This window comes from Suillus subaureus (genome assembly GCF_016647635.1).
Source record: "Suillus subaureus strain MN1 chromosome Unknown BJ212scaffold_51, whole genome shotgun sequence".
NCBI lineage: Eukaryota > Fungi > Basidiomycota > Agaricomycetes > Boletales > Suillaceae > Suillus > Suillus subaureus.
This window is the reverse complement of record NW_024538607.1, coordinates 207,196-234,549: the sequence shown is the minus strand read 5'-3', so window position 1 is coordinate 234,549 and position 27,354 is coordinate 207,196. Positions and strand designations below refer to the sequence as shown.

General features: G+C 47.8%; 10 protein-coding genes across 10 annotated transcripts; 7 read left to right on the top strand and 3 right to left on the bottom strand.

Moving 5' to 3' along the window:
* Positions 1-174: 174 nt before the first annotated feature.
* Positions 175-930, top strand: BJ212DRAFT_1486281 (uncharacterized protein; the record flags this gene model as incomplete). Its single annotated transcript, XM_041341105.1, has 3 exons — positions 175-219; positions 269-417; positions 468-930. The coding sequence occupies 3 exons, from the start codon at positions 175-177 to the stop codon at positions 928-930; spliced, it is 657 nt and encodes a 218-aa protein (XP_041187424.1).
* A 4,200-nt stretch (positions 931-5,130) lies between these two features.
* On the top strand, positions 5,131-5,819 carry BJ212DRAFT_1303981 (uncharacterized protein; the record flags this gene model as incomplete). Its single annotated transcript, XM_041333527.1, has 3 exons — positions 5,131-5,321; positions 5,351-5,423; positions 5,673-5,819. 3 exons carry the CDS (start codon positions 5,131-5,133, stop codon positions 5,817-5,819), a joined length of 411 nt encoding a protein of 136 aa, XP_041187423.1.
* A 1,225-nt stretch (positions 5,820-7,044) lies between these two features.
* On the bottom strand, positions 7,045-7,533 carry BJ212DRAFT_1486279 (uncharacterized protein; the record flags this gene model as incomplete). Its single annotated transcript, XM_041341104.1, has 2 exons — positions 7,045-7,224; positions 7,276-7,533. The coding sequence occupies 2 exons, from the start codon at positions 7,531-7,533 to the stop codon at positions 7,045-7,047; spliced, it is 438 nt and encodes a 145-aa protein (XP_041187422.1).
* A 1,062-nt stretch (positions 7,534-8,595) lies between these two features.
* Positions 8,596-10,914, top strand: BJ212DRAFT_1391240 (uncharacterized protein). Its single transcript, XM_041337023.1, has 5 exons — positions 8,596-8,968; positions 9,022-9,340; positions 9,394-9,744; positions 9,795-9,955; positions 10,016-10,914. Exons 1-5 carry the CDS (start codon positions 8,946-8,948, stop codon positions 10,608-10,610), a joined length of 1,449 nt encoding a protein of 482 aa, XP_041187421.1. The 5' UTR covers positions 8,596-8,945; the 3' UTR covers positions 10,611-10,914.
* Positions 10,915-10,965: 51 nt separating this feature from the next.
* BJ212DRAFT_1391215 (Poly(A) polymerase central domain-containing protein) lies at positions 10,966-14,138 on the top strand. The gene is made up of 14 exons (XM_041337022.1): positions 10,966-11,059; positions 11,109-11,237; positions 11,441-11,699; positions 11,759-11,924; positions 11,972-12,061; positions 12,117-12,255; positions 12,308-12,380; positions 12,436-12,556; positions 12,610-12,748; positions 12,799-13,061; positions 13,131-13,254; positions 13,309-13,387; positions 13,447-13,499; positions 13,558-14,138. Exons 1-14 carry the CDS (start codon positions 11,043-11,045, stop codon positions 13,733-13,735), a joined length of 1,830 nt encoding a protein of 609 aa, XP_041187420.1. The 5' UTR covers positions 10,966-11,042; the 3' UTR covers positions 13,736-14,138.
* Positions 14,139-15,825, bottom strand: BJ212DRAFT_1391204 (uncharacterized protein). Its single transcript, XM_041337021.1, has 6 exons — positions 15,467-15,825; positions 15,320-15,415; positions 15,135-15,267; positions 14,846-15,015; positions 14,663-14,794; positions 14,139-14,611 (listed from the first exon to the last, which is right to left on the bottom strand). Exons 1-6 carry the CDS (start codon positions 15,520-15,522, stop codon positions 14,308-14,310), a joined length of 891 nt encoding a protein of 296 aa, XP_041187419.1. The 5' UTR covers positions 15,523-15,825; the 3' UTR covers positions 14,139-14,307.
* BJ212DRAFT_1391188 (Glutamyl-tRNA amidotransferase B subunit) lies at positions 15,826-18,278 on the top strand. The gene is made up of 11 exons (XM_041337020.1): positions 15,826-16,125; positions 16,170-16,249; positions 16,301-16,442; positions 16,501-16,580; positions 16,630-16,733; positions 16,789-16,873; positions 16,923-17,034; positions 17,087-17,259; positions 17,309-17,523; positions 17,580-17,698; positions 17,750-18,278. Exons 1-11 carry the CDS (start codon positions 15,957-15,959, stop codon positions 18,037-18,039), a joined length of 1,569 nt encoding a protein of 522 aa, XP_041187418.1. The 5' UTR covers positions 15,826-15,956; the 3' UTR covers positions 18,040-18,278.
* Positions 18,279-18,440: 162 nt separating this feature from the next.
* Positions 18,441-22,184, top strand: BJ212DRAFT_1391180 (vacuolar protein 14 C-terminal Fig4p binding-domain-containing protein). Its single transcript, XM_041337019.1, has 14 exons — positions 18,441-18,541; positions 18,590-18,662; positions 18,711-19,032; positions 19,085-19,455; positions 19,505-19,785; positions 19,835-19,912; positions 19,967-20,631; positions 20,680-20,745; positions 20,795-21,007; positions 21,062-21,166; positions 21,216-21,337; positions 21,391-21,470; positions 21,521-21,680; positions 21,732-22,184. The coding sequence occupies exons 1-14, from the start codon at positions 18,538-18,540 to the stop codon at positions 22,117-22,119; spliced, it is 2,928 nt and encodes a 975-aa protein (XP_041187417.1). The 5' UTR covers positions 18,441-18,537; the 3' UTR covers positions 22,120-22,184.
* Positions 22,185-23,474, bottom strand: BJ212DRAFT_1391176 (protein-tyrosine phosphatase-like protein). The gene is made up of 7 exons (XM_041337018.1): positions 23,220-23,474; positions 23,008-23,170; positions 22,922-22,955; positions 22,763-22,874; positions 22,668-22,711; positions 22,465-22,616; positions 22,185-22,414 (listed from the first exon to the last, which is right to left on the bottom strand). The coding sequence occupies exons 1-7, from the start codon at positions 23,416-23,418 to the stop codon at positions 22,267-22,269; spliced, it is 852 nt and encodes a 283-aa protein (XP_041187416.1). The 5' UTR covers positions 23,419-23,474; the 3' UTR covers positions 22,185-22,266.
* Positions 23,475-23,929: 455 nt separating this feature from the next.
* On the top strand, positions 23,930-27,110 carry BJ212DRAFT_1303976 (MCM-domain-containing protein; the record flags this gene model as incomplete). Its single annotated transcript, XM_041333526.1, has 9 exons — positions 23,930-24,144; positions 24,195-24,711; positions 24,765-25,184; positions 25,235-25,536; positions 25,594-25,959; positions 25,991-26,030; positions 26,051-26,128; positions 26,176-26,886; positions 26,940-27,110. The coding sequence occupies 9 exons, from the start codon at positions 23,930-23,932 to the stop codon at positions 27,108-27,110; spliced, it is 2,820 nt and encodes a 939-aa protein (XP_041187415.1).
* Positions 27,111-27,354: the final 244 nt, after the last annotated feature.

The following is a 27,354-nucleotide window of genomic DNA, read 5'->3' as shown; positions in this document are numbered from 1 at the left end:
GCGATCAAGATTTATATTACAAGCCACAAAATAAAATGGCAGAATAAAATAAGAATTGAGTGGGGCTATTGTTAATCTATTCAGGTAACCAAGCATATTTTTACATCTCCTTCCTCTGCACTAACGACTGGTGTCTTGAATGGCACACGCCCTGGCAACGCAAAAATCCATGGAATGTCCAAGGTGGATGCCGAGCATATTGCGTATGCCGCAGTCCAGGTAAGTTTTTTCTAATCGGCACGCTCTTGACTTACTTTGTACCGGACAGGCTCGTTTTGGTATCAGTTCCCTCGACAAATGGAACGACAAGGATGGCTACTTTCATTACAGCGACTTTTACACCAGGATCACACGTCTCATTCACAACAGGAACTTCGGTGGGGAATGGGTTGACTCACTACTAGCGCATTATAACGAGTAAGTCATCCACTATATTGATTTGATATCTAATGTCTATTTGTATCCAGGATACTGTTTGGCAATGAAAACGGTGCCAAACCGTCTCATTCCGAGAACATCGACTGTTCGGATGACGACGACATGATCGCAATGGAACGCCAACTCGCCGCACGCGCTTCACGAGCTTCCAGATCCACGGATCCAGCTCCTACACAATCTTCAGTGCCCCAACAGAAGCCACGTCAGGACCCCCTACCTCCGCCGCCTCAAAGGCCCACTCCAGACTCACCAATCGCCCTTGCACCTGTCAATTCCCGCAATGATGCACAACGCGCAGTCTCACCACTTCCTCCTTCGTCTCCTCAAGAGTCTGTTAGCAACACGCCAGTCATTTCACGCAAGCGCAAGATTGTCTCTGCACCCGTTGACGACTTGTTCAACGATGACAGTCCTTTGACAGAGGAAGAAGAGCCGGAGGTCATTCAGCCTGCAAGGCGCGGACGGAAAGGGTGGGAAGGCAGTCAAGGCTGATCATTCGCTTGCCGTTCGGAAAGTAGGATATGGATGGAATAGCCTTTTTGTGACCCTTCAAGGTCAACACGTGTCAGAGTCAGTTTCTTTGTTGCCACAGTAGCCTGTGGCGATCTGGAATACATGTCCCGTTTCTCCGCCAGAGAGGCTGACAAGTACAATAAGGCTGTTGTTTGGAAGCATCCCAAGGGCCGTCGGTGAGGCTATCTCGTATCCTGTGGCCTGACGTTGATAGTAATTTCGAAGGATACCCACCTACTGGCAGCTGGCACACTTTGCCTGCCGATGTCGATCATCAGTTTGCTAGCCCGGATGAAAGAATCTTTCTTGATTTATACTGCGCCATTACATTCATTGATTTGTTACTCTCTAATAGTAATAATACGATGTCAGCATTGCTGGCTGTATACGAGTAAGTCAAAAGAAGGTCTGAAAGATTGTAGTTCCGCATTCGTCGATCACCGAGCATTACACACTACTGCCAGTCGATATATGCACGCGCTCCTGGAAAGCGATTGAGGTCATACAAGTTGCTGCGTCAGAATCGACCACGAGCTTAGCGTGATATTCTCGAATCCCAAGGATCAGGCGTGGTCCTAGCACAAACGACTGCACGACATCCAAAATTTGAAGAATGCCATAATATATCTGAGCTTCCAGGGAAGAGGGGTCCTATAGAAACGATGAACCGTGATCACATGCAGAGGTAAGTGCAAGATTGACGTACCGCTGAGAGTGTCGGAGAGAGATTAATAATGAGCTGGAAGCAAGAAACAGCAACAAAGCTACCACGTCCGACCCTTCAGTGGAAAGAAAGGAACAATAATCACAATATGAGCTCACCTCGCAAAGTAAAATATGTGAGTTTTCATCAACACCGTAAAGCAGTCCTTGAAAATCCCTGCTGTTGAATGTTGTCGCAGTTCACGGAAGTGTTTGACAACAATCCAGATTGCGAGACATAGTGCGAGCACCTCCCACACAGCGCCGAGTATCCAAGGAATGGAATACAGAGGTAGTTTACCTCCCGTGTAACCAATCGTGCATTGATAGGTGCCGGAGAGAATGAGTTCCTCTGGTATGTATTAATGAGCCCCATGTACATTTTTGTCATCCACAATTAAGCGTACTTCCTAAAGTATGTATCGCTGTCAATACAGCAATTACTCCGTTGAAAATGTTGTCAGCCAGGAAGGCGACAATGAGAAATACCAGGATCTTTCTGGATTGTTGATACATGGCATGCAACCGAGTGACCATGATGACTTGTAGCATGTTTGAGTCTTGTCAACATCATTGAGGTCTCGCAACTCACCCCACAGCATTGCAAATACCAAAACATACGTCCAACTACATATGACGGACATAATCCAGCCTGACGAATCTAGTCAGTGACCAGCTTCGGGTAGCACACACTCCAAACACACTCACATCTGTGGCAGTATAGTGTAGCAGTCATTAGTGAACCAGGAAGTTAGTAAAGCATACTCACTCCTACAGGGCACCGCGGTTAATTGGAGGGAAATAGTAGGCATCTGTGCAGAAGACTCACTGTATCTGTCAGCGAGATGGTCGGAACACTGTCTGTATGCTGTTGGTTAGAAGAAGCAAAGACAGAAAATGTACTAAGGAGACATACCCAACAGGTTCAGGCTGATTATGAGAGATAGACGGTTAGCACAACACCGATTGTTTAACCTTCCGAACATACGCAGCAAATAGGATTCCAAAGTAGCGCACCTAGGATACTCTCAAGTCAGCATAACATGACAACTATGACAGGCAAGCTACGTACACTGAGATACAGAACTGTCATTATGGACCAGCGTTGCCTCTGGAATGAAGTGTATTTTCATGCGTGTTCCTCTGACATGAGACTCTACTCACCCAGACCAATTCGACCTATAAAATCATTTTTAGCGAGATGGTTGCTCCGGTCGTAGCATTGACATACCTCTTGTCCGAATGTAAGTGCCTGAAAGTGACTACTTTTAAGATATCAGCGGTTCTTCAATATTATTACGCTCACCCCAATCATACACGACTCCAACAAAGGCGGCAACTGCGAACCACAGTCAAGGTTAGATTGAGACATGAGCTTCAACATCCGACTGCCCTTCACAAACCTAAAAAGTAGCTGGAAATACGGTATGCATTGATGACTGGCCACCAAGTGGGATCATTTGAGACTATGATCATAATGGTGGAGAATAGGGGTGTGGGTAGGAGGTGAACTTGGTGGACGTATGGCGATGGCATATATACCACCGTCCAGTGCTTGGATCACCAATTGCAAAATGACATAGAAGGATGATGCCCAGTGAAATTTATGTCCGTTCCTGCGCATGCCTGGATTCACGGACTCAACGTAAGTGTCGGGTGAAACATTTGTACCGGTGGAACACTTGAACACCGAAGACAAATTGTGTCGGCATGCCGATACCAGACCAAATTTTCAAAGATAGAGGGAAAGCAAACAGATAACTCATGTTCTACTTGTGTGCAAGCACATATCTCAATGTCTGCTATTCTCGCTCCTTGTCCTCGGGCCATTTGTCGCGTCATGAACGTTCTGAACACCTGGCCTCGGTTATCGGGCTTTCGTATCAGCAGGTTTGCCAACAATGATGAGCTTGAGCGCAGAATTATCTGCATCGTGGAGTTGATGCGGTGCTGACGATCGGTTTGAATTTTGCACAGCCAGACGTGCTGGGACTCCGCCGAGAAATCGATGCAGGTGATCCTCTTTGAGTGACCTTCAAATATTCTCACGATCCCTGCCTCAACCTCACAGACTTTGAGCTCCACATTATTCCACCAGTGACAACCCTCGATACCCCCACAGCATGTGCTTCCTGTTGAACATCCCGTGCCTCCTCTAGTTCCTTACCCGCTTCTAGGTCCCGTCGACGAGTGATCTTATCATCAGATCCGCTGATCATTCGCTTGCCGTTCAGAAAGTAGGATATGGATGGAATAGCCTTTTTGTGACCCTCCCAGGTCAACACGGGTGTTAGAGTCAATTTCTTTGCTGCCGCAGTGGGCTATTGCGATATAGAATCCATGTCCCGTTTCTCCAACAGCGAGGTTTAGCAGATGTGGACAATGTTTGATTTGAAAGTATTTGTAAGGACTATTGGCGAGGCTTTCTCGTATGCTGTGGCCTGACGTTGATAGTAATTTCGAAGGATGTCCAACTACCAGCAGTAAGACACTTTCATGACATTTATCCAAGGAAGATGAGCTATATCTGTGCGCTCTCTTACAGCGGTGGCTGTTATGATATTCTGCATTGTGAGTTTTTACTCGCTTATTTGAGTCGAGTGGATTCTTGAACGGTTTTGTTTGGGTAGGATGGACAAAATACGTGACCTGCAAGACGCTATCGAACGTGCGTTCTGTAGTCCCGCGAGGTAGAGATGCACGCTGCGGATCAAGCGGAGACGTGTCGACAGCTCCCAGAGGCTAATAGCTCGCTGAAGACGCTGCTGTAGCACCTGAAAAGGTACGCAAGCAACTTGAAGGTCAACTTGTGGGGTGCACAGAGGTTTTGAGGAAGGCGAGAGAAGAGGTGGATACGATGAGGATGTCGAAGCAGACGCGGAGAATTGCGTTATTGGATGAGCTTAATTCGACGCAGACGGAGAGTGGGAATTTGAGGGTGCGGCTGAGGGCGAAGTAAATGGGTGAGTTTGGGTCTGCGGTATGCATATCTATGATAGTGTATGAATCGGTGCGTTTTATTAAATTTGTTGAATTCGGGTTTTATTGAGTGAGTGCCGGTGTAGGGGTTCGATGGAATGTCCTGATACCTAAATCGACGGGGAATTTCGTACGGAAAAGTAAGATGCAAGATTCACGTTTTGGGGAGCATTTTTGACAGGAATATCTACTAGTAATAACGATATTCAAGTCGTCAATTGATGCTGGAGCCAATAGTATATGAAGGAACGACTATTTTCACTTGTCTATGGTTTGTCTTCCTCAAATTCATCCATCTCTCCGCATTTGACTCGAAGAAATAGCACATTAAGCTGTCCCTTCAAAATGTGGAGATCCCTGGATTACTATTGGGCGAAAACATTCGTATGGATAGTGCGAGGACCGTCTCTGATCCTCGTCACAGATGACTGAGTGACTCTCATTCATATATATTCCAAATACTTGGACCAGTACCACTGGTTCAGGGTCAGGTCCATTATGACGCCGCCATTGATACCAACCTTCCACCTCTTCACGGTCGAGACGGAGGTTCATCCGGCAGTATGCATCTCCTCACTCTTGCAACAAAGGACGGGAATCGGCATGAGCTCCCGAACGTCATTCGTGGCCCTATGGCCACGAGTTCGATTGTCCTCTGAACGAAAGATCGGGAAGCAACCCGACGTAAAGTCGAATAACGTTGAAACGTCTGGTCCAGTGACTACACACGAGACGTGCTCAAGACGAGACAGCGCATCACGGAATTCCAGGAAGAGCCGTCGAACACGTGGGTAAGTGGCTTCGCGCGTCCCCTCAAACCAGATTGTCAGTCTTCTTAAATTTGGTGCGCCTTCTAAAATGTGATGTAAACAGTATCTCCAGATTATGGGATGCCACAATGGCAGAGACTGGTGCACTGTATGACTGCGAGCCACAACCCTATCGATATAGCGAGTATTGCTGACCTGAGTAGTGAGCCCTGTCAGGGTAATTTCCTCGACATTCATTAGAATTGACTCAGATGGGTGCGAGTATTCAAGGCTCGAGGGCCACATGAGGCCAAGTCCCAAATGCCTGATACTAGTGGAGGGGCCGACAATCCTATTGAGGTCCCAGGGGCATTTGTATGTATGCTGGCCTTTGAAACGCAGAGTGTGAACTGGGCGACCAAATATGAGGGCGATTAAAAGAAAAGGCTCAGCAGAGACTTCCGTTAGATGTGGCAGAAATGTGGTAGGAAATACCGGCACCCCCTCCAAGTCACGCACAGTGGTAAAATAGATATCTGTGGTACATAAGCCAGTGAGAATGAGATTATGGATGCTATTCTGCCTCTTTAAGAAGCTTAGGAATTCGAAGTCGACACCATAGGTGCAATGAAAGATATGAAGCTTGGCATCACAGTACTGAAGGACAGACGAGTAGCATTTTTGGGAATGGATAAGCTTGAGTGTTGAGAGACAAGTCAGATTTTTGAGGGCCAATGTGAGATTATCCAGGTGCACATCAGGACCGTCATAGACCATAATTATCGGATATGTGAATATGAAAGATTTTACTTTCTCTGCAAGATGGGGATGTTCTGCAAGTGTGGTGCAGACATCTGAGTTGTCAACTGTGATGGACTCGTACAGAGAGTCAACTACTGTATGGTGGAAGCTAGTGCACACTCGGCAGAATGCAGTCAGGTCATTAGAAGAAAATTTGCTGAAAGAAAAAACGACGAGCCAGAGCTCAACAGGTAACTTGTTAACTGCCATGATTGAGATCCAAGGTAGCCTCCCCTATTGGACAGAACATCCGAGACTATAATCATTGCGTGATAGCAGCTCAGGGGTAAATGCGCTACTTATATTCAAACATCATTTGTATTACTGACTCAACCAAACCTCGGCTCGGTCTTGCACAGTCGTGTGCTTTCGCTCCCTCTCCGTGAGTTGACCTACCAGCCAGACCAAGCCAAACCCAACAACCTGTCCATCTTCCACGACGAACTACGCCGTAGCCTTGGATGTCCCTATCTCAAAGGGTGTACTGTCGCGCCCACATCCTTCCGGGAACAATGTGGTGTACTAAACCACGAACGTGTTTCCACACCGATGCACGCTTCGAATGTAAGATGACCATATGCGAGGCCATGCTGCGAGTAGCTGAACAGACTGGGGAGCACTCGATTATTCTGCATCCACCGCACTGCGTTACCTTGTCATTGTTCCCGGAGTTCGAAAGGCGGCCTCAGATAGCGCATCCACAATACATCATCTTTCGGGCTGTCATGTGGTCCATACGGGTAGTCATAGCTAGCTCACGCTCAATGGAATCTTGTGCTGGAGCGAAGGATTTGAGCCGAGCTTACCCAGGAACACCAGACACATGAGAGAGGATGTCCTTCATATTCGCTTTCTTGAACGCTCAGTCATCCACCAATTGCCATTCTCCCGGAAGGATATATTGTACTAAGGTGTGCCAATTAAATTCGCACAGAGCGGGAGGAAGCGGCGTGATGTTTCTTCCATGCTCATAGTCATCCATCAAAATTCCAAGAGCGCTAACGCAGAAAGCCTTGTATATAGACGCCATGTGGAATAATGTCTGGAAATTGCAGCTTCAGAGTTCATAGGAAGAAACTTGAGCAATTCGCACGCCTTCTGTTGTCTTGTCCTCGTCCTCCGTCATGTTTCCCCATGAATGAAATTCTGGTTCGCCGTACCTCGGGACAACTGCGACAGACAGTCCAGTGATGTTCCAAATATCAAGGGTCTCTTGGATAGAGTTGGAGAGCTCTGAGGTGATAACTTGGCCATTGTTTACCCAGACAGAATCAGCTAAGAACAATAGCTGGGAAAGACGGGTGAATGGCTGACTCAAGAAGCCTAATGCTATACTCGGCAGTTTAGCCATGACATTGAGAAGGGGGTAGCAGGATGGGTAGTCGGTGACCAGCCTTACGAGATCTTGCGCTCTGAATCAACAAACATTTTGAGAGCGACATGCGGAAACAAAAGATAAAATTTAAGAAACCTACCAACTTATAATTATCTTCTTCCATACCGGACCGTCTCGAAGCGTTCAACGATGTGCGGTATCTGAGCGTCACTCATGAAGATACTTTGCGCATATTTGTCCATTCCACGTATGTTTGTTGTATATCGCTGCCCCTAGATTTTAAAAGCTGCATTATGATGTAGAGATTTTCAGGTCGTATAGCCAAGATAAGAAACCTGTCAGCTGATCTTCCGCTCGGGACCTTCTCGAAGTTCAGGTACAGTCTAGAAGGTACATACATAGGCACTGAATGATAAATTGACTATCGCCGAGGACTCCTCTGCCTGCAGGAATCAGAGCACGAGTTGGGCAGATGACCAGTGGCTCTTCGTTCGATCAAGACGTCTGTATGAATCTGGGACATCGAATGATTCTTAAATGACGTCCCCATTTCTTTCGATCTGGGAAAATCCAGAGCCAAGACAATGTGATTCGTGATAGGGGCCTTGCTGGGCTGTGATAGTACAGGATAAGACCTACTAATCCGAAAGCACCGATTGCATCATGATGGAAGGCAGAATAGAATATTTCGGACTTTGAAAACCATGGGAAACTGGGTATATTTTTAATATATACGCCGATATTCAACCCTGATACAGTAGGAATAAACTCATATGTTGCCTCGGTGAACGTTAACAACAATACGTATCATAGACGAACCAGCTGAGCGCAACGATCTTGATTTACAAAGTTCCGTCGATACCGGCTCAAATGCCCAACGATCAAACTGATTGAGCACTGTAATCATGCTATAGGGCCCCTGGGGCTTATCGTGGACATGAATAGACATCTTCAAAAAGCCCGATGGCAGCCTGGGTCAGCTGACAGATTTCAAGCTTCAAGCTTAGCCCCGTTGCATAGCCTTTCTGATTATGGAAGCAGCCTAGAAGGCCTATTAAAAGTTATCTTCAACGTAGTCAGTTCATTCTGCGGCTTCAAGCAGGATCAGTGTTCAAAAATTGACCTAGGAGTGGTTGAATTATATGTTTTTGTGGGCTTGAAACATTTCGACGGAAGAATTCTCGTAATTACGCCAGTGATGACACTTCTAGATTGGGTAGTTTATGACATGCTCTGCATCTTCAGCGCGGCATTACCCTCTTGCCTTGGCTCTGAACTAGTATATTGAGAGGCGCTCGGTTGGGTTGCTTGCTCCACTCCTTACATCTCTTCACGTTTTCACGATTGCCTTGCGACTGCCTTGTGTCCTTGTATCTTTGTCTTTGGTCTCTCATTTCCGCCTCCAATAACTTGGGATTACTTTTGCCATGCCTCTCAATTACCTCCACAAGTATGAGACCTCTCGTGTCGTGTCCCTACTTCCTTGCTCATAAAATTTTACAGGATGATGGCTGTCCCTCGAGCAGCTTCAAACTGCGAGCCTGCTGACCCATCCAATACCCTCACAGACCGCCTAAACACACTTCTCAACTCTTCTGGTTCAGGATATGTGTTGAACCTCTGTCCAAGCACCCAATATTTCATACAGGCCCCCATTCTTTTCCACTCACATAATCAAGAGATTAGCACTCTCGGTTATCCCACTGATAATACAAGAGCTGTCCTAGTAGTTAACGGCACTATCACAAATGGTACTGGCCAGACAACGGCCGTCGATGGTACTTGCGCTAATTGTGACGGTGTGATATTGCGAAACGTGCAGGTAAAATCATGCGCGTTTCATTATTTTCTCTCGCGCTAATTCTTATCTCATAGATCAATGGCACGCGGGCTGGCGCGCCTCCCACTGCTGGAGGCGCAAATATTGAAATGGGCGGTCCAAACTCGAACCAGCTTATCGAATACGTGCATTCTTGGGACCCCAGGGGCTGGTCATGTCTCCATGTTGCTGAGGGAACTTTGAATTGCAACAATGTTACCGTCCAAAACAATGATATTGGACCTTCAGGATCCGATCTTTTCCAGCAGTGGGCCGACGGAATTAGTGTGGCGTGCTCAAACAGCCTTGTTCGTAACAATATGATCAATAATCCGACGGACGGAGGCATCGTACTGTTTGGCTCTCCCGGGACTCTGGTTGAAAACAACACGATCTGGGTCGAGAATGTAAGTGAATGTCTTTCATACCTTTTTGTTGGTTTCTCACGGTAATGCAGAATACACTGCTCGGAGGAATAAACATGGTTGATGTATCGCCCTATAGTGGTGATTATAAGGGGGTTGTGGTTACCAACAATACCATCATGGGTGGGTTCGCCACTAACCCTGACACGGGGTCAGCCACCAAGGGTACAAATAACGAGGATGTCATCATCAAGTACGGGCATCCACCTTTTTTTCCTTATGTCTCATGAAGGTGCTGACAAGAATAATTCAGAATCGGAATTGCGATTGGTCCTCGAACCTGGTTCGGGAATGAGTATCTCAACAACGTCAGCACTGGCGGGACAGTGCTTAACAACCAACTCACTGGCGCATTCAGCTACGGCATTGCCATATCGTCTGCAACCAATTTTACGGTAGAAAATAATGTCCTCATCGGAAATACTTCTTTTATTGGGGCACGGGGTCCCAACTGCACCACTGGTGACCCAACACCTTCTCCTGCACCCTTTGTTATGGATATCAACAACACCGCGCAGAGCACGACCCAATCAAACTTCCAGACTAACACCGATGGAGACGCGTTAACCTGTGTTTTCCCTCCTGAAGGTGGAGACTATTGGCCATTTGGTGGAAACCCATCGACTTCGCCCTCTAGTCCTTCCGAACCCTCGCCGTCGACGAGTAGTCACTCTTCAACCGGTAAAATAGTCGGTATCGTGATAGGCGTCATCGGTGGTATCATCTTTGTGGCCTTGTCTGCATGGTTTATCCGCAAGTGGGCCCTCAAGCGTGCAGCGGATCGCTCTCACTTCAAAGATACGCGGAACGTCCAAAAGGGATATATTCGAAGCAAGGAACAATTCTGAGCTTCCTGTACATACTTTCCTGCTTCTACCCACGCTCTCTTCACCTGTTCTCTTCATTGTAACGTGGTACTTTTTCATAGCCATTCTCCTGACGATCGATAGATTACCGGGCGTTTCTGTTCCCTACCTGGATCAATCGGGACGTTGTGTTTTTTATAGCATATATCATACGTATATTGCCAGTGCCTTCGAATTCTGACAGTACATACCCCTACCCTTACATGCTACCCCTTAGGCCTTAGAGCTTAGAGTTTTACTAAGACTTTTATGATCAAGTTGTGCAATGCGAATGCTCGAGGATTCAGATGACTAAGCAAGTTGCTGAAATGGTGGCGCGGGTGATTCCAATTCCATTACCCGCAACTCTACACGATCAAGTCGTTCGACGCAAGTTCAGCTACAAGTCAGTTCCTGCCTCGACTTCACGCAATCATGACCACGGAGAGAGGGTAAATACAAGCTTCATTCATCTAATCATTGAGCTGACAATCGTCCTAGGTTTCTTGGGGTCACACCACCAATCTCGACGGCCGAATCGACTGAGAGGGAAAAGGAGGTCACAGCAACCTTGATGGAGGAGCTGAGAAGACAGAATACTTTTGAGAGTGTGGAGGAGGCCCGGCTCAGGTAGGATCGATACTTTTTTGCTTTCATTGAACGTCGATGCACGGACAAAAACCGGCTCGCCGAGAACCTCGTGGGGGCTGCGCTATCGTTGAAGATCACTGGATACGCATTTCACGGTTCTCGGGTTGTTCTCCGTGTCTAGCCTTTTCAAGTGCATCCTTTGGAGAGGCAAGCGATGCTAAGGTCGCTTTCGATTTTCGCAGGGAAACGGTGCTCGGTCGTGTAGCTGCTGCCGTCAAAAAATTTGTGTATGAGGTGTCCTTGTCTCGCGGACTTTCGGAAGCAGCGGCGAACGCTGCTGGGGGGAAAATATTTACCTTCGGTTCATACCGTCTCGGCGTTCATGGACCTGGGTCTGATATTGATACTCTTTGCGTTGTTCCTAAACATGTATCTCGCGAAGACTTTTTCCAAAAGTTCGAGCCAATGCTTAGAGAGCTGGAGGATGCTACGGAGGTATCGGTGAGTTTGATCCAATAGTACTGGCTTTTGCAACATGGACTGATGATGATGACGATTAGGGTGTGCCGGAAGCGTACGTTCCAATTATCAAGACCAAAATTTCAGGAATACCATTAGATTTCCTGATGGCTCGTCTGGCGCTATCATCTATACCAGATGATTTGTCATTAAAGGATGATAACCTCTTGCGAAATCTGGACGAGCGGTGTGTGCGAAGTCTTGGAGGTAGGTACTGCGTTTAGTATTGTTCATCGATATTCACATGCGCGTAGGTTCACGGGTGAATGATGAAATTCTGCGCCTGGTACCCCATGTTGAGGTCTATCGAGATTCACTTCGATGCATCAAGCTCTGGGCCCAACGTGAGTTACTCTGCTGGATGCCTTTGGGTGAGGTGCTTTGCTGATGTACGTTCAGGGAGGGCCATTTACTCGAATGTAAACGGGTTCTTGGGTGGTGTTGCATGGGCGATCCTTGTCGCCCGAATATGTCAATTGTATCCCAATGCTACCGCAGGAGCGATTGTTAGCCGATTTTTTATCATCATGTACCAATGGTGCGCCTGCTTATGGAAGTTCCTTGTGTGCGTGTATGCTATTGATATCCAGGTCGTGGCCCCAACCGGTGCTGCTGAAACAAATAGAAGAAGGACCATTACAAGTTCGCGTTTGGAATCCAAAAGTATGCTTTATTCCTTTGAGCACATCAGGCAGTTTTGTTCATCTGCTTTCCATAGCTTTATCCTGCAGATCGATCACATAGGATGCCTATCATTACTCCCGCATATCCTGCAATGTGCTCAACTCACAATGTAACAGCATCCACACAGATGATTGTCACTGAAGAGTTCAAGAAAGGTGACTGTACTTATTGTAACCCTGCCTTTTGTGGTATTCTCAAGGTCGTATAGGAGCAGACATCGTGGATAAGGTCATTGTCGGGACAGCAAGTTGGTCAGAACTTTTCCAGAAACACGATTTCTTCCACAAGTATCGATATTACCTTCAAGTTATTGCATCAACTGCCACTGCTGAAGCGCAGATAAAATGGTAAGAGTTCCTTCCATTGTACGTTCGGCAAGTCTGCAAGTCACGTCCAGGGCAGGAACCGTCGAGTCTCGGATACGGCAACTGGTCATGAAGCTTGAATACGTGGATTCACTGATTCTCGCGCATCCATTTATCAAAGGCTTTGATCAAATTTTACATTGTATAACGGAAGAGGAAGTCAGACAGGTTGCACAGGGACAGATCTCAGATGTCATCGCCAAGCGAGCAAAAGCTGATATTGAAGGCCTCGATGGTGCGAGTACAGTGTACTCGACGACCTTCTACATTGGACTTCTTATCGAACCCAAGCCTCGTGCGTCCTCGGTTCCTACATGGTTTCCCTGCGGAATGTCTGCAACTCATCATATTCTCTGTTTTCAAGTTGGTGCTGTAGGCCCGCGGAGGCTCGATATATCATATCCGACCACCGAGTTTACCAAGCTCGTCAAGATGTGGGAGAAGTACGACGAGGATACGATGGGTATTGTGGTGCGAAACATCAAAAGGTCGTGCAATTCGATGCGGCAAGTCATCCCTTCCGATCTCACTCATTTCACTAGTTCTGCCCTTCCCGACTACGTATTTGATGAAGGCGAGCGACAACCAAAACAAGCGCTGAAACGCCCGAAAACAAGCAAAGTGGGTTGTTTGAGTAGTTTCCTTGAGCATGACTGACCTGCATTACGATGCGCGTGAAGGGATCGGGCAAGTCAAGCAATACTTCGCCCGATATGCCCAACAAGAAGAGACGGTTGGTACACACTTTCTCACATGTTTTTACCATTGATCTCGCGCGGCTGCGTGCTTAGCAGATCGGAGACGACACAAGATAACGAGAATGGTATTCCGGGCCTGTCATTCTCAAGTACAACGGCACATGGCGAAACCAATGGCCTATATGCTCCTATCAATAGGGCTGTCAACGAAATCAAGACACCTCAACTTCCCCTTGGTGAAAACGCTGCCGTCGCCACGGGAGCACAATAGATAAATGGTCTCCTCACAGCGGTGCTGGTCCCTTGAACAATTTCTCCAAGCTCTAGCTCTGCTCCAGCTTGCTCGTTCTGGGGGCCACAGACCAGTTGTCATGGCACAACAGCCCAGTTTTCATTGGCATGGCCATCCTGCAGGTGTTTGGTTTATTTATCCATTTTTCCACAGGGACCGAAGCACATGACGAGATACATTGGGCAAACGTTCAAACCTCAACAGCGCAGTACAGTGGGATGAGTGCTACACTTATGTCTGTTGGCTTTTATTGTCGCATCTCCACCCTTAGCGTTTGCGCTATTTTTCACTTTAATCACTCTTCGCCTTGGCACTCAATTTTGGCAGCGTTGATATTTTTCCTTCGTATTTCAGCATTTTAAAATCCAGAGACACAATTTTGTATCGTAGTTTACGTATGAACTATAAATTTTCTTCGATGTTAAATGTGGGATGTGAATAAATAAATGAAATAAACGTGCATGTCAGAACTGTCGTGAGGTGAGAAGCATAGCATCAGGTTCATAAATATGTGAGGTACTGGGGTCAAAAATTGTGTGATAGAGACGAGCTTACCAATTGCAGTTCGTAGGTGTCCGCAAGCTCCGGCGTCGGCTAGGGTCCAAACACGGAAGATCACGTTCTATTCGCGGTGAATCTGGATCGCGGACACCCATCACAAGTTTAGATCCTAGTGCTTCAAAGTTGAGACCAGCGCCTATCTTGAAATCGTCTGATTTCCATATGCGCTGGTAGATGTAGGATTCGGATTGAGAGACGGTGGAGGAGGCGGGGGACTGCGATACGAAGGGTGTGCGGAGCCAGAAGCGGAGGCGGTGGGATGCGCCAGCGGGTGTTGAAGTTACAGGTATGACGCTGAGGGAAGTCAGTGAGGTTGTGAATGGACGTTATAGAAGGGGGACGTACTAAATCAGGAATGAGACGATTTGTGGTTCGCACTCTAGTCTCATGTAGTGATTTTCGAAGAGTGTTCGACCGGCGCCTCCGGCTTCGTACTCTAGGGAGAGACTGTATAGGCCGACTTCTACGAGCTTCCATCTATATTATTTATATTTAACTGGGGTCTTATGCTATGGAGAAGGGACGAACCTTATTATAAAGCTAACGTGCGCACGACCTACGACGCCCTGATATATCAGCATGTCTTGTGTTGCATTTCGCAGTACAGCAAAACAAGCGTCTCCGACAGATCGAAAATCGGGGTCTCTCCCAACCCAAAGATCGTTATCGCTAAATATCCGATGGTCGATGCCTGCAGTCTGGAGCCAAACAGCGCAGGTTGTACAGACAGCCAGCTGGTAAACTCGTTCGTGGAGGAAAGATGCTGGTAGGTGGGTGAGCCTTCTTGTTAAGCTTGGCATGTTGTGACTTACAAAACAGAGAAGTCCAGCCGCCGGGGGTCTATTGATAGTCTCAGGGTGACTGGATCACAGAGCGCTCTTTCAACATAACCAGCTTTCATTGAAAGTGAGAGGGTGTAGTGATTTGGTTGATCTGCTTCAGGTTCAACACTGTCCATTTCAGGTAAATCATGACGATGGGGAATGTGATGGGACAACATACAGCACTGAGAATTGCAGGGGAGCACACCCAACTTGTAAGTTGTAGGTATATACCACCGTCTCTTGTGTATCCATCTGCAAAAACGATTCTGAGAGACTGATGGCTCTATTAGCAGCCACAAAACTACCAAGATATATACGCACGCACTTTGAAGTAATCGATCTTGCCAGTGCGAGAGGCGGTCCCCGATATCTAATATTCATGATCGACACCGCATAGATAGACGACCCCACAATGGATAAGTAACGGAGCAGATCAATCAGCGACAAAAGAAGCCATTTGGAGCACAGAGTTACACTTTGCTTCCCACAGGGGGTTCGTAAACTGGGAGGAAAGGCTCTTCATCATCCTCCCTAACAGTAGTACTAATGCTATCCTGTCGGATCACCGACCAGAGGTTCGAATGGAGATTTGCGGGCATAATGCTTGATACAATTAGTAAATAATAGGTCCGTAATAGAAGATTTAAAAAGAAATGGGTTAGAATGAGCGGCCTTCGGCGGCGACCACTAGGACAAGGATATAAACGCTCTTCGCATTCTCAGCTACGCACAGCTTTGAACAGCCTAACGCGTTATATTTGGTCCACGTTGCACCTGACTGCTACACTTTCTCGGAAAGGAAAGTTATAATTTTGATGCTTGTTCGACATTGTCCATGGCGCTCTATACAGCTGCACCAGCTCTGGCGTTCACGAGCAATCCATACTCGCGAAGTGATCCACGACAAGCGGTGGCCTGGCTGGCAAGTAATTATAGGTATTGAAGTGCATGCCCAGATCAAGTCCCGCCGCAAGCTCTTCTCAGGTGCGTCTCTCCAGTCCAACTCGGCTTCATTCTCACATGCACAGAGTCATTTACATCTCGTCCCGGTGAGACACCCAATACCACCGTGTCCGCATTCGATTCCGCATTCCCTGGAACACTACCGGTTGGCCTACCTACCCGATCTCCCGGCGTGCAAACTGATCTCGCGTTTCAGGTATTGAACCCAAAATGCGTGGAGTTAGCGGTCAGAACGGCGCTAGCACTTAACTCGAAAGTTCATCACCGTTCGGCGTTCGACAGGAAACACTACTTTTACTCCGACCTCCCAGCAGGATATCAAATAACCCAGCGTTACTGTAAGCTCAACCCACAATTCCGTAGATCATGAACACCGACAATCTGTTCTTCTACAAGCTCCGCTGGCCTCGGGTGGCTATATAAAGCTCTCCAAAGGCGATGTTGCAGTGGGAATCACGCAGATTCAACTTGAACAGGTAAGACGGATGGAGTTTTGTGTATGAACCGAAGCCGAAATGTATACAGGATACGGCAAAGTCCACGTTTGATGGGCTTCGACATACATCACTGATTGACCTAAATCGAGCCGGCTCAGGGTTGATGGAGATAGTTTCAGAGCCTGATATGCGGTGAATTACTTTGATCTTCATCATTCTCCTGTGGTAACTTGGTCCACTTATGTAGATCCCCCGAGGAAGCCGCAGATTATGTTCGGACATTGCAGGCCGTCCTTCGCTGTGTTGGCTCCAGTGATGGCAACATGGAACAAGTAGGGCATCGGTCTCATTTAAATGTGATTCACTCTTAATTTATTGTAGGGGTCTTTTCGCTGCGATGTGAATGTCTCTGTCAACAAACACGGACAGCCGCATGGCACTCGTTGCGAGATCAAAAATCTCAACAGCGTGAAGTTCATGATGATGGCGATCAGTCAGTAAACTGTCTGCGCAGCCATTCCGAATTGTTCTTAATTTTCGAACAGCTTCAGAGGTCTTTCGTCATATCGAGCTGCTCGAAAGTGGCTGCTCTGTGCCGCAGGACACCAGAGGATTTGATGAAAATAAGGCTGAAACTTTCAAGCTCAGAAGCAAGGTAGATTCTCCTGATTATAGATACATGCCGGACCCGAATATTCCTCCATTGCTGTTATCCGAGGTAACAGCCTACTTGTAATTCTGCTCATGTCACCTGAAACACCGCATAGGAGTACATTGAGACAATCCGCAAGACCATGCCGGACCTCCCTGATGCAACCCGTGCCCGTTTGCTGAATCTTGGGCTATCCGAGCGTGATGCAGATGTACTCATGGCTGTCGACTCGGGTCGCGAGATTGGATTTGATGGCGAACTTGGAAAAGGTGCTGTGACTTACTTTGACTCCCTTGCGCAACAAAGGGACCCGAGAGTCGTTGTCAACTGGTTTGTCTTGTTTTCTCCTGGTTGTAGACGTTTTATGCATATACGTTTACACCCAGGATGACGCACGAGCTCATTGGACAATTGACTGCTCGGAAAGAGACCTTCAGCGATAATCCCGTATCTGTCGAGCAATTAGGCGAACTCATCGACCTAGTGCAGGATAGCAAAATTACTGGTAAGCCTTATATTTTCGTCCAGCGTCATATTCATCAATTATCACCACCAGGGACTTCGGGAAAATCGTTATTGAAGCATATTATTGCCAATCGTTCTTCATCAGCTCCCTCTGCGCTCACACGGGAGCTTTCTCTTGAGGCTGTATCAGAAGATGATAACGCCTCCACTCGAGCATGGTGTGTCGAAGCCATTGAGGCGCTTCCTAAAGAGGCGGAAGCAGTGCGCCAAGGTAATCCTCGAGTTCTCAACAAGCTCGTGGGTAAAGTCATGCAGCTCAGCCGTGGACGTGCCGATGCACAAAATGCACGTGTTGTGCTAGAAGATGTTTTACGAAGATAGCTTCCTTACGATATCAACTTCTTGAGTGATTCTTCTTCGCTCAGCAAAGTTCAGCGGGTCATCGTTCAAGGGATTATTCGGTTTTAGAAACAGCCAAACTGGGGCACTATTTAGCTTCTTCTCTTGAATCAGCATCAGGATATGTAGTACAAAACAGTAATAGCCAAGTTTTAGTTAGGCTAATGATCGATAATATGATGATGCATGATGGCATGTATTTGGCCGTCTAGATTTTTTTATTTTTTTTTGGACGAGTGAGTCTATTGTATAGCCAATGACAGTCTAGCTCTAGCCATCTAGATTCTACGCTGTGTACACCTTCCATTTGGCTCCGCCTGTCAGAAGAATCACGTGACGTAGTGATCATTGAGTGCGGCGCGGTGGGCCAGGTACAGTCAGTACTTTCGTTCTGTTAACTTTCAGAGGTGGTTTGACGCCACTTTTCTCATTAATATCTGTGCGGTCAGTTCTATTGTAAACCGCAGGGCAACTGGAATCATGGGTAAGTCCTTTGCTCGTAATCAAACGCCTACTTGACACCGTCTTGCAGACACCACCGTGGCAAAGCAGCTCGTAGACAAGATTTATGAGAAGAGAAAGGCAGCCGCTCTCGAATTAGAGAAGTAACTACGCTCGCTTGCCGTTGATAGTAATGCGTTAATGGTTCTCAGGCAGATTCGGGAATGCCACCAGCAAAGTGACCAACGTCGTATAACCCAGATCATCGAACAGCTGGTGGATATGTTCAGCAATGCGTCAAATCCCCTTCACATCAGGAACGGAGGTCTCATTGGCCTAGCTGGTACAGCCATTGCCCTCGGCGTGGACGTTGCTCCGTACATGGAGAAATTCATCGAACCCGTGTTAGCATGCTTTACGGATCCAGAAAACAGAATACGATATTTCTCCGCTGAATGTTTGTACAACATCGCAAAGGTGTCCAAGGGCGAGGTTCTTGTTTACTTCAACCCTATATTCGACGCCCTCAGTAAAGTGCGATAGCTCCTCGTCAAGTTTTGCATTACGACTGAGCCGAACTTCTCAGCTAGCCGCTGATTCAGAGCTATCGGTCAAGAATGGGGCGGAGCTGCTTGATAGACTTCTGAAGGATATTGTGGCAGAGACAGCTTCGGTGTATATTCCGCAGTATCCAGAGACGGAGAGGATTCGCGACTTGTTCGATTCCCAGGAGCAGAGTATACTTGTTGCTTACCCCGATGACCGGTCCCTAGGAGAAAACGTTCCCGTGCAGAAGAAGGCATTCTCCTTGGCGCGCTTTATTCCACTTCTGCAAGACAGGATATATGTTCTTAGTCCATTCACAAGGAGCTACTTGGTATCATGGATAACAGTGCTTGACTCGGTCCCAGAGCTCGAACTTATAACGTACCTCCCAGAGTTCCTAGACGGCCTCCTGTGAGTCGGAGGGTTTGTGGCTCAAATCCTCGCTGATGCATCTATCCAGGAAGTACCTATCAGACCCCACCGAGGATGTGCGCGTAGCCACAGAGAATATTCTTGCTGATTTCCTACGTGAAATCAAAGACGTCAGTATGGTTCGTCAACGCAAAGAAGAACACGCTGAGTCCTCCGATCTACGACGCTCAGATGAGAAGCTTCCTGACATCACGATGTCTCACTCTGAACGCGCACTTTTCATCCCTGAGAGTGATTTTGGTCACGATCATGATGGTGAGTACAGTTTGAAGGATGAGCACAAGTCAGAAGACTACCGCGGCACTGGAGGTAGGGGTTATTGAAACACGTTCATTGAAACTACTCATTGCTCGTGCAGCCTTGGTTCCTGGGCAGGGCGTGCGGATAGACTATGCAGCCATAATAGAAATTCTCATACAACAACTTGACAACCAACGTGAGCTGTTTCCATCCAAGTTAACATTGCATCATACTTATCTTGCATGCGCAGATGACGAAATTCAACAGTCTACAGCCCTTCGTTGGCTTGCCGAGTTCTTGACCTTTGTGCCCGATGTTATGGTGCCTTTCACGCCTCGTCTTATTCCTGCCATACTCCCGAATCTAGCACACCATGTCCCGATGATCCAGTCGGCTGCAATCCGGACTAACAAGCTACTTTCGAACGTCATCCAAAACCTACCGGGGCCAGTGGAGGGCCTATCTCGACAGAACACAATAGAGAAGTCAATCCCGCCAGGAAGCTCGCCAGCCCCAATTCCCCAACCTTCACGACAGATAACTGTACAGCCACCATCCAGAGAAGCCTCTTCTCCCGAGTCAATGGGCGATAACCAGCCATCGTCTTCATCTGATAAGACCACCATGATACAGCGCCCTCGCTCTGGGACAATGCAAACTACCGTTACGGAATCTTCGAGCAGGCCTCAGTCACGCATGTCATCAAATAGTGCCGTGGGTGCTCCGCCAGCGCCACCAGTCCCAGCTCCAGTCCCAGCTCCAACGCCTCCTTCACCCGTGCAGGAGGAAGCAGACCAGTTTAATTATCAGGCAACAGTTAATGAGCTGACAATACAGTTTTTGAGCGAGCATGAGCAAACTAGGGTTGCTGCACTGAAGTGGCTTATAATGCTGCACCAGAAAGCACCGAAGAAGGTGTGCTTGAGTCCGTTTAGAGGATGTACAAACTGAGGAGATTGACAGATCCTTGCGATGGATGATGGTACTTTCCCGGCTTTGCTAAAGACATTGTCGGATTCGTCCGAAGAAGTACTCAAATATGCATTGACTTGCATCGTATCACTCATATTTTCGTTAGGTTATCAAACACGACCTGCAGCTCCTCGCGCAAATATCGTCCTCCTCAGAAGAGAGCTACTTCAAGGTTTTTATGATGAACCTTCTCGAACTCTTCAGCACAGATAGGAAGCTCCTTGAGGCTCGCGGCAGTCTCATCATTCGCCAGTTGTGTCTCAATCTCAATACGGAGAGGATATATAAGACGTTTGCAGAAATTTTGGAGAAAGAAGAGGTTGCTTGTTTTTCGTGGTCCCTAATGCAATATCAGCTGACCGCTATTTCACAGGATCTGGAATTTGCAAGCGAGATCGTGCAGAAGTTGAATATGATCCTGATCACTTCGCCTGAACTGGCGGAGTTCCGAAAACGGCTGAAGAGCCTTGAGACAAGGGTTGGTTGGTCGCATTCTCGTTTGATTTCTTGACTGATGGCATGTGCAGCAAGATGGCCAGGCGCTGTTTACCACGCTTTACAGGTCATGGTGTCATAATGCGGTTGCAGTGTTTTCGTTGTGCCTGCTTGCGCAAGCTTACGAGCATGCATCAAATTTGCTATCTATCTTGTAAATTTGTCTCACATGGCGTGTTTGATCGTTGCTAACAAATACTATGCCAGTGCTGATTTGGAGATCACTGTTCCACTCCTAATTCAAGTCGACAAGTTAGTGCAGCTGATCGAATCTCCCGTGTTCACTTGTAAGTTATCTACCAATGAGATGAATCAGAGGTTGATGATGCTCCGGAAGACCTACGCCTTCAACTCCTCGAGCCTGAGCGTTACCCCTACTTGTTCAAATGCCTATATGGGTTGCTCATGCTGCTCCCCCAATCCACCGCTTTCGTTTCACTCCGAAACCGTCTCAACGCAGTCAACTCTGCCGGCTTCCTCCACATTGCCCCCAAAGCGTGAGTTTACCCACTCTCGTTTCATCATGCGTTAATGATAATCAATCCTAGGACACCTAATCCCATTGCCTCACGCTCCAAGCTCGGCCGCGATGAGATAAAATGGCAAGAACTTCTCAACCATTTCCGCGCGCTACAAAGCAAGCACGAGAAAGCGCGACGTCAGGATCTTGGTAATGCTTCATCCCAGGATGATATCACCATTACGCCGCTCTCGCCGCCTGCATCCACCAAACCCCCAATGCGGCGGCGAGTGACAGGCGACCTCCCAGTGCCACCGATTATTCCGTCGAAGCCTGCACTGAGCCCGCTCAATCCAAAGGCAAGGCAGAATGGGCTGCTGGCGAGCACGTTGCAGGGTACGACGACACCGGGAGTAATGCAACAGAGGCCGAGGCGGACTCTGGGCTTACCTGGAGTAGGACCCAGGAAGGGGTGATTAGGTATTGTTTTGATAGGTTTGGTTTGCAGCGGACATACAGTACATACTTGCATGCACATGATACTCTAATGATGGATAACATGACGAATCAATGATGGGCAGTGGTGATATGATGCAAGGTAAGTGGCAAGAGACCAAAAATATCTACATCCGAGACTTTGCTGGAACGACGAGGTTTGAACGGATGTTTTTCAGGTCTTCGTCTGTTAGCTCGGTATAAGTCTTGACATACGTCTCTACGCCACCATACTTCTCCTCCAGGAGATTGAAGAAGGCTCGCATGGTCTCGTATCTGAGGAAAGACGTTGAGGATTAGTGTTGGAGGATCTGATTTTCGCATACCGAGATGTCAGCATGCGCATTGCAGCTTCAGAGTTGGCAGCAAACAAAGGCTCTTTCATGAGTCTTCCTAGGACCTTTGCGCGGTCTGGTTCGCGTCCTACTCGTGTAAGGGAGTAATCTTGCGAGATAAAGTGATTGTCCACGCCTGCTAGCTGGAAGGAATGATGTTACGATGCTGAAAGGGACTAACGGCAGCGATTTACCTTGAGAAGGATGGCAGCGATAATTCCTGTCCGATCTTTCCCAGCTAACAGAAATTGAGAAACTACCGAGATGAAAAGAAGAAGTATGAACGAACCCGTGCAGTGAAAGATGAAAGGAGAATTTGGTTTGTCCCGAACATGGCGTAGAATGGTACCGAATGCGGGCCCGCCGTGTTCTAGTATTTGGGAGTAAAGGATCATGAAAGCCTGCAGGAGTTCGATTACTTTATAAAATGTTTGATCAGGCCGCACACCTCTGTTGTTCCGGTTGCGTAGAGCTCAAACCTCCTTCAGGAAGATCAGTGATAAATGGGGCGGCACGGTGGCAGCACGTACGCACTTGGCGAGCTTTTCTGGGCTGTAATCCTCGCTCTTGAATACGGGCGTGTGGACTACCTGTACACCCTCGATGGTAGGTATCGGAGAGCTATACTTTCTCATCTCCGGATCTGATCGCAGATCAAAGACGGTCAGAATTCCGAGCGAGACCATTTTCCGTGCACCTTGCATTGGAGTGAGTTTTCGTATATTAAGAAAACTTGAAGAATAAACCTTCTTCGGTGATACCGGAAAGCTCTGCTGAACGATAGGCATAACCGGGCTTTGTAACTACGTCTGGAGTCGCAGTAGGATATGAACCTAGATCGCGGACGTTGCACACGCCTGGGATCTGAACAAAAGGAGGTCTGGAAAGCACATCTGCCACATATGCAGGATCGAGAGGCTCTAGTCCAGAATCCTTAGCGATCATTGGTGACAGGAATGAAGCGATGGTTTGAAGCCTTGAGGACTGAGTCAGGACCAGAAATATTCGCAAATGCATCCGTCCAAATGCTAATTTTGCATCATACCAGTTCATATAAAGCTCATGCCCCTAATTCGCTTGCATGACAACAATACTGCTGGTAAGCTAAGCTAGGACATATACTGACATAGAGCACTGAGTACTGAATTTTGCATTCCTCGTTCTGAGCTTTGAAGGAGGCTCCTGCCTTGGAATGGGCTAAATTTAGCTGAGTCATCGTCACATAAGCATAACCTGCATCACGTGTTAATGTCACAGATGTGACATCTCATCGAGACGCTTGAGGGCAGGCAGGCTCGTGTTCTAACGCGTCGCGATCAAAGTAATTGTAATCACCAACTTTCGATTTCGAATTGCAATTTTCTTTCTTCGATTCAGTAACATGGATATCGACGAGCCATCTTCTCCACCAGCGCCCAGGTCGTCGTTGCCGCCAAGCAGCGCTCCGATGGCCACCATGTCCTCTTCTAATGGGACACCCAGATCCGCAGGCAGGAGACCAACATCTGATGCACTTGCATTTAACGACGACGAAGCTCAGGAGGCAGAGGAAGACAGTGCCACATCACGACGGAGAAGGCGACCCAGAAATCAGCAAAACGGTGATGTCCCACTCGTTAGAGATGCTGTCGGCGAGAGCGTGTCTGAGAGCTTTGAGACTTTCTTAAAGACGTAGGTCACATCAGAGTATATATTTTGTGTGTTCTGATTATTTTCTGTAGGTTTACCGAAGAAGTCGCATTGGCCTCAACACCCGCATCCGATGGCGACCTTCCAGAGGTCATCGAGGGCGAATTGATCTACATCCAACAAATCCACACGATGCGTGAATACGAGATAACCACCCTCTATGTCGACTTTACACATCTCCTACAAAAAGATGATGTCCTTGCAGACGCGATTCAGAAGCAGTACTACCGTTTCCTTCCTTACCTCCGTCGTGCCCTGCACAATCTTGTCGCAGAATATGAGCCCGAGTACCTCAAGATCAATCCCACAGCCGCCACAACCGACTCCGCAAACCTCCAGTCACGAGAATTCAATATCGCATTTTACCATCTACCTCTAGTATCCGGTATCCGTGATCTAAGAACTGATAAGATAGGCACCTTAATGAGTATCAGCGGCACTGTCACTCGGACTAGCGAAGTGAGGCCTGAACTCCTTTATGGTAGCTTCATCTGTGAAGTCTGCGGTGGTCTCGTCAACGAGATAGAGCAGCAGTTCAAATACACCGAGGTAACGTTACGTCCCTCGAAGATACATGGATGTATTTGCTTATATACGTCCAGCCAAGTCTCTGTCCTAATCCTACATGCGGAAACCGTGTCGCATGGCAGCTTCAAATCGATACTTCCAAATTTACAGATTGGCAGAAGGTCCGCATACAGGAGAATCCATCTGAGATACCCACCGGTTCCATGCCTCGATCTCTGGACGTCATCCTTCGGTCTGAACTTGTCGAACGTGCCAAGGCAGGAGATAAATGTGTTTTCACTGGAACCTTTATTGTTGTCCCGGATGTCAGCCAGCTCGGACTGCCAGGTGGAAACAAAGCTGAGCTAATGCGTGAAGCAAGTAAGAGCGGGGCAAACGCGTCAGCAGGTGGTGTAGGTGGAAGTGGTGTGACGGGGCTCAAGAGTCTTGGTGTGCGGGACATGCAGTACAAGACTGCATTCCTAGCATGCATGGTGCACGATGCTGATGGCAGGGTATGTATATGTACTTGTGTTCACGTTAAAGAATCTTAATTTGTCCTCAGGGTGGCACTAATGTTCGTGGAGAAGAGGAGGAGGGCGAAGAGGATGGACAGGCATTCCTCCGCTCGCTGACCGAACCTGAATTTGATGAGCTCAAGAGCATGATCGACTCGGATCACATATACTCTCGGCTGGTGGAGAGCATAGCGCCCACCGTATACGGTCACGAAATTGTCAAAAAAGGACTCCTTCTGCAGCTTATGGGCGGTGTCCACAAGCAAACAGCTGAGGGCATGCACCTCCGTGGGGACATCAACATCTGCATTGTCGGCGATCCTTCCACGTCAAAATCACAATTCTTAAAGTGTGTTTCACAACCGATGATAAAAGCACACTAAATCAACTGCTAATACACTAACAGATACATTTGCTCTTTTCTCCCGCGAGCAGTCTATACATCTGGCAAAGCCTCGTCAGCGGCAGGTCTGACAGCTGCCGTCGTCAAAGACGAAGAGACTGGTGACTTTACGATCGAAGCTGGTGCGCTCATGCTTGCGGACAACGGCATTTGCGCCATCGATGAATTCGACAAGATGGATATTTCTGACCAAGTTGCTATTCACGAAGCGATGGAACAACAGACAATTTCCATTGCGAAGGCGGGCATCCATGCGACCCTCAACGCCCGCACGAGTATCCTAGCTGCAGCTAATCCCATAGGTGGACGCTACGATCGCAAGCGGACGCTGAGAGCCAACGTCGCTATGAGCGCCCCAATTATGAGCAGGTTCGATCTGTTCTTTGTTGTACTCGATGAGTGCGACTGAGAAGACAGACTTGAACATCGCTAAGCATATTGTAAATGTGCATCGGTTCAGGATGAAGCTATTAATCCAGAGTTCAGTACGGAGGCCCTGCAGCGGTACATCCGGTATGCCAGGACGTTCAACCCCAAGGTAGGATACAACCTGATATCCGTTGGATATTACTGATTTTTGTACAGCTAACTCCAGAGGCCGCCGATATTCTCGTAGAGAAGTACCGCATCCTCCGACAGGATGACGCAACAGGAGCAGGGCGTCATTCCTATAGGATCACCGTTCGTCAACTCGAATCGATGATCCGCTTAAGCGAAGCCATCGCCCGTGCCAACTGCACAGCAGAAATCACGCCAGTCTTCGTGCGAGAAGCATACACTCTTCTGCGTCAGAGTATTATCCACGTCGAACAAGACGATATCGATTTCGACGAGGAAGAATTAGAGGGCGAACGCGAGGCACGGAACGTTCCTGCCAACGAGACCTCAGATGCGATTGAAGAGAGCCAAGATATCGAGATGAGCGCAGCGGAGATGGATGCGATGGACCAAATGGAAGAAAGCTCTCTGGGCATGACCTTGAACCGCACTGCTATGAGCAGTGGTGGTGCTGGACCATCGTCAACGTCGCGCGCAGGCAGCATGTTGCCTGATGTTGCACCACCGCCTGCTCCTGCTCCGAAGAGAAGGATGATCATAACGCACGACAAATACATGACGCTACAGAGCCTTGTAGTTCTGCATCTGTCTGCAGTTGAGCGTGAGACTGGGCGGGGCGTTGACCGTGATGAGCTGATTGATTGGTACTTGGAGCTGAAGGAATCGGAGATTCAGGATGTGGATGAGCTGGAGTATGAGAAGGAGCTCATTTCGAAGCTACTGAGGAAGCTGGTGAAGGTGAGATATTTCTGGTGGCCTTGCCTTGTCGTTTTATGCTCACAACTTGACAGGATAACTACCTCATTGAGGTGCGCGGTGATGTCCAAGACTCACTGCCAGAGTCTACGACGGATGAGTCTGCACCGGCTCAGCCACTCAGCACTCAAGATGGGGACAATGTGAGAGTGTATTATATGGTACATCCGTCGGTGGATACGGAGGGCACTTCGTCTGTGGCATGATTTTGTTGCCATTTTTCTGAGTATCTGGACTCTGTTGGGCTCCCCTGTACAGAGTCGCCCGCTTGTTGTCTTGTTTGTTGTTTTCATTCCATTTCCCTCATCTCGGATCCAATAATTTATGACACGATGGTGATCTACAAGATATTGGCTGGAGTAGTAGTGAACCTAGACAAGAAAGTACGCCGACATAACTTGTTGCAGTGTCACGCCCGACAGCAAGGATCGAAGATGGATTTGCTCATCA

What these genes read in the sequence shown, in the direction of transcription:
- BJ212DRAFT_1391240 (XM_041337023.1), top strand. Translation starts at nt 8,946, where the DNA reads ATGCCTCTCAATTACCTCCACAA. An exon ending in CCTCTCAATTACCTCCACAA is followed by an intron (nt 8,969 to 9,021) that starts GTATGAGACCTC and finishes AAAATTTTACAG; the next exon opens with GATGATGGCTGTCCCTCGAG. An exon ending in AACGAGGATGTCATCATCAA is followed by an intron (nt 9,956 to 10,015) that starts GTACGGGCATCC and finishes AGAATAATTCAG; the next exon opens with AATCGGAATTGCGATTGGTC.
- BJ212DRAFT_1391215 (XM_041337022.1), top strand. An exon ending in GTGTGTGCGAAGTCTTGGAG is followed by an intron (nt 11,925 to 11,971) that starts GTAGGTACTGCG and finishes ACATGCGCGTAG; the next exon opens with GTTCACGGGTGAATGATGAA. An exon ending in ATGCCCAACAAGAAGAGACG is followed by an intron (nt 13,500 to 13,557) that starts GTTGGTACACAC and finishes CTGCGTGCTTAG; the next exon opens with CAGATCGGAGACGACACAAG.
- BJ212DRAFT_1391204 (XM_041337021.1), bottom strand. Translation starts at nt 15,522, where the DNA reads ATGAATATTAGATATCGGGGACCGCCTCTCGCACTGGCAAGATCGATT. An exon ending in GCAAGATCGATTACTTCAAA is followed by an intron (nt 15,416 to 15,466) that starts GTGCGTGCGTAT and finishes TAGAGCCATCAG; the next exon opens with TCTCTCAGAATCGTTTTTGC. An exon ending in CCCCTGCAATTCTCAGTGCT is followed by an intron (nt 15,268 to 15,319) that starts GTATGTTGTCCC and finishes TGAAATGGACAG; the next exon opens with TGTTGAACCTGAAGCAGATC.
- BJ212DRAFT_1391188 (XM_041337020.1), top strand. Translation starts at nt 15,957, where the DNA reads ATGCTTGTTCGACATTGTCCATGGCGCTCTATACAGCTGCACCAGCTC. An exon ending in CCGCCGCAAGCTCTTCTCAG is followed by an intron (nt 16,126 to 16,169) that starts GTGCGTCTCTCC and finishes TCACATGCACAG; the next exon opens with AGTCATTTACATCTCGTCCC. An exon ending in CCGAGAGTCGTTGTCAACTG is followed by an intron (nt 17,524 to 17,579) that starts GTTTGTCTTGTT and finishes GTTTACACCCAG; the next exon opens with GATGACGCACGAGCTCATTG.
- BJ212DRAFT_1391180 (XM_041337019.1), top strand. An exon ending in TGTCGGATTCGTCCGAAGAA is followed by an intron (nt 20,746 to 20,794) that starts GTACTCAAATAT and finishes TATTTTCGTTAG; the next exon opens with GTTATCAAACACGACCTGCA. An exon ending in CTCCACATTGCCCCCAAAGC is followed by an intron (nt 21,681 to 21,731) that starts GTGAGTTTACCC and finishes AATCAATCCTAG; the next exon opens with GACACCTAATCCCATTGCCT.
- BJ212DRAFT_1391176 (XM_041337018.1), bottom strand. Translation starts at nt 23,418, where the DNA reads ATGATCGCTAAGGATTCTGGACTAGAGCCTCTCGATCCTGCATATGTG. An exon ending in ACGCAACCGGAACAACAGAG is followed by an intron (nt 22,875 to 22,921) that starts GTGTGCGGCCTG and finishes GAACTCCTGCAG; the next exon opens with GCTTTCATGATCCTTTACTC. An exon ending in TCGCTGCCATCCTTCTCAAG is followed by an intron (nt 22,617 to 22,667) that starts GTAAATCGCTGC and finishes CATTCCTTCCAG; the next exon opens with CTAGCAGGCGTGGACAATCA.